At 36.5% G+C, this 3923-nt stretch overlaps 1 protein-coding gene across 2 annotated transcripts in view; it reads left to right on the top strand.

The window, feature by feature from the left end:
* The window catches only part of LOC111262372 (mitochondrial import inner membrane translocase subunit TIM14), a 3650-nt gene extending 891 nt beyond the window's left edge, over nt 1-2759 (top strand). For both annotated transcript variants that reach the window (XM_022836588.2, XM_022836589.2), the window contains exons 2-3: nt 1234-1409; nt 2462-2759. In XM_022836588.2, coding sequence (XP_022692323.1) covers nt 1234-1409; nt 2462-2563 — 278 coding nt within the window. In that variant the 3' untranslated portion in view covers nt 2564-2759. The remainder of the gene's footprint in view (nt 1-1233; nt 1410-2461) is intronic.
* The last annotated feature ends 1164 nt before the right edge of the window (nt 2760-3923 follow it).

Raw genomic sequence — 3923 nt, 5'->3', positions numbered from 1 at the left:
CTTTAAAGCCAATTAACTTAGTTTATATGAGTCGCGTCGGCGTTGCTGTCATTTGAAAGTCGAGATTCGACAATAGTAATGTTAAGACGCAAATGTTGGAATTTATTCAAACTTAAAATAGATCGCTTTGAAGATACGCGAAATTTCTCTAAAATTTGCTATATTACGATTTTAATAACAAAGTCATAAATGCTAATGTAAGGCAAAGAGAAATTTGTCCTATCTATGGTCAAAATAAGTTATCGGAAAGAAAAAGCTTAAAGAAGGTTCAGTCGCCCTCGTTCTGAGAGTTTACATGTAAAAGATGCTCCTCATAGTAGCCGACTAATTGCGATAATAACTGCGGAAATTGTTGCGAGAGTTGACACGCGATTGGCTATGATATTGACAAAGGCCAAGGTACTGACCACCAAACAGTCTTAAACCATTTGACGGAACAAAAAGACACTTGACATTTGGATGCCACACGAATTGACGAAAAACGATTTACTCGATCGTGTCTACCTCTACGAAACTGTACAGAAATGCAACGAGATCAAGCCATTTCTAAAGCGGTTGATTACGGGTGAATTTTAGTAGATCATATATGACAATAATGCGCAGAATGGATCATCGTCAAAGCGACGAAAGGTTTTTTAGACTGTGGCGACGCCTGGAGTGACACCAAAGGAGATGGTGTCATGTATTTAACGGCATTGACAAGGTGTCGCGCATTGTAAGCCGCTGCCGTCTAGTAAAACGATTGATTTGAATTTATACTATAACTAACAAGACTACAAGAAGTCACTGAAAAAAATAGACCAAAACTAAAAAAACTCCATATTTTCTACAATGGGAATACTAAACCACATACATTTCTAGCACCTGGCTTAAGGTTCAGTATGTTTATTGTATGACCTGTGTCTTATCGCATCAAAGTATCATCATCTGTTTCAGTATCTGCAGGACTGCTTTAGTAGTGTTAGCTAGGTTTAAATAGATAGATGCAGAAATTATCATAATTTTTTTCCTACAAGTCCTATAGTGACGAGATTACACTGTTACGAAAAAAAATTCAGAAGGTCATTGATCAAAGTGGCACATTTTCCGCATAATAATATTGTTTTAAAATATAAAAAATATTTGTTCCAATTCAGCCTTGAAAGCTCTCATAAAAACCTTTAGAGTGTACCACTTTTAATAGTTACCCCCAAATATACCAAAAGAGCACGAATTCCTAATACTCTTCTTCAGGTAAAGCAATAGAACGACAGATGAAAGAGCTACCGAAGGTGGAGTTCAAAATTAATTTGGATAAATTGGCGCAAGATACGAAATACCACAAGGGTGGCTTCGAGGCGAAAATGTCTAAACGCGAGGCTTGCCTGATTCTCGGGGTTCCTCCTACCGTCAGCAAGGCTAAACTAAAGGTAAGAAAAAGTGGAACTTACCACTTTGCTTTATTTATACGAAAATTTAGTTTCATTAGTTTTCTGATCTATCGACTGGCATCAACAGCTACGTACCTAAGCTTAAGAAAGTAAATTTTTAGTGACAATAACTAGACCCAAAGGCTTTCTAGATGATCTGCCCTGAAGTTAACTTTGCGGGTCCAACAAAGCCTCAACTTGCGTGTAAATTAGCTTTATTAACTTGTCCGTTCGTTCGTTCGTGGCATATTCAATTTCAAAGTTATTCGTTGTGATAACGTAGATCCCAGTCAAATACTGTACAATTTGATACTGTCATGAAATTTTAGCTGAAACTAATCTTTACCGTTAGGCAAGCTTGATACATAACCGGTATAATTACTAAATTAGTATTTTAATTAGCTGATTAATTCATTCATGCAAGTAAATATTCATGCAGTTAACAGCACACACATCTAGGTTCTTAGAAACCTACCCTTTGACATGGCTATCAGAGAAAATGTAAATGTCGTGTAAGATAACCATAGACGCAGTCAGGGTACGAATTGCACGCTGGACACCTCAGGCAATAGCATAACGAGAATACGTAACGATTCAGTGACCTTTATGGTGATTAACTTGAACAGCGGACCAATGTTTCTGTATCTAGTAGATCATAGTAAGTTTTTAGCTCTTTTCTAATGGCACAGTCTTTGCAATTAATAGGCTTCAACGTGCCAGAACGAATGTTTGAAGGTAGTTCCGTAGAGCCTTTTTAGAGAAAACCAGCCGTTCGGTCTTGAAGTCGTTTACTAAATTTAGTGCACATAATTAGTCCGTTTTCTTCTTGGTACCTTCTATCTGTTTCCAGTTTCGTAACTTAAGATATTTTCATATAATTACGTCTTTGATCTGGCAATCGGTTCAGGCTTTAGATAATATGCTCTAACTATTATTATCATTGTAAATATAACCGTTACCTATTGTTATTACTAATGGGATTCACCTATTTATTCCATAGAATTTTTGCTTAACTCTAATTGCCGCTGTGTTCTCTGTTTAATTATCCTCAGGAAGCCCATAAGCGGATTATGCTTCTTAACCATCCCGATCGCGGTGGCAGCCCCTATTTAGCAGCAAAAATCAACGAAGCCAAAGATCTTTTGGATAAATAAATGCCCTTCTGTAATTTTATCTAAACCGTAGAATTCTGGCATACATATACGGATAGACACACATTTAGGCAATTGCAATATTGTATAGTAACGTATAGGCAGAGAAATGTTTTAATATTAAAGTATAACCTAGTGGAAGAATATAGAAGCACAAACAGAGAAAAACTTATATATAAATAAATATTTAATAACATTACGACTACTGATTTTTACATTGTGTTAGCTGTGTATGTGAATATAGATAAGCATGGCGTGGCTTGGGTGGTTAATATAGGTTTTTTAGTGCGTTTCTGTGCGTTTTAGTGCAGCCCTGAGCATGCGGCCATCGCCGGTTCAAACTTAGGCGTTGGTAATTAGGTTCTGGGTATTTTGTATTACCGTGCCACTGGTATTAATTTTTGTTGATATTGGTTACCATGTCATATAAGTGAGGAAAAAAGCTCGGTTGAGAACAGGAAGATACGCAGGCTAGATGGCTGACACTTGGCAGTGTAAATCTATCCTTCATGGGTTCAGGCGAGGGACTGAAGTGGGCCCAGTTATGCTGTAGGGTTTAATCTTATTACTTTAATAGCCTAACTAATAATTGGCTTAACAAATGTACCATTGATACCGACGGGAAGTAAAAGATGTAACAACCAATTTGGCGAAGCAAGCACGGTGTCAACTTAGCAGGAGGACACTTTCTGGTAGGTGTATTTAGTTTTTTCAGGTTTTAGAGAATTTATTATGAAATTAATAATATTAGTATTAGCCAATTTGACAATGATGACTAGTCAGTCCAATATACGAGTTAGGCGCGTATTTCGACATATACACAAGCGCTTTGTTCAAATGATCGTTATTACATTAAATGATCGTCAGAGGCTACATTCAATAAACGAAAATTTGTATTAAAAAACCTAAAATTGGGGGTAATCTGACTACCCGTATAGCTATTCCTCTACTGTTTAGATCGAGCACATGGGCAGAATGAGAGCAACTGACAAAGAAGTATATACTCCAGCTAAATCATGATAAGCCCAAGGAAAGATTCGTGTTTCAAATTTTGCCTGACAATCCTTGCTGTTAGATCTAGATATGGCACGACAAACTGTTAATTCGCTTGAATTATACCTCGTTAATCAATCGGAGAATATTTTATAAGATTACCGTTTCTTAAACAGAAAACTTAGGCAGAATTAATGTTTACGTAAAATTTGGTATGATTTGTCTACGATGATTAATATTAATTGTGAAGTGGTCTATTCGCTTGGCTTAGTTTCAACGTATACGGAGTATACGGAGCAATCATGGTAGTCAATGATGCTGTTAAGAAGAGACATTCTATTTGCTTATACAAGTATTTACGAGCATTTAA

The sequence above is a fragment of the Varroa jacobsoni genome, unplaced genomic scaffold (genome assembly GCF_002532875.2).
Source record: "Varroa jacobsoni isolate VJ856 unplaced genomic scaffold, vjacob_1.0 scaffold_656, whole genome shotgun sequence".
In the NCBI taxonomy this organism is placed as follows: Eukaryota; Metazoa; Arthropoda; class Arachnida; order Mesostigmata; family Varroidae; genus Varroa; species Varroa jacobsoni.
This window is presented reverse-complemented; position numbering and strand designations above follow the sequence as displayed.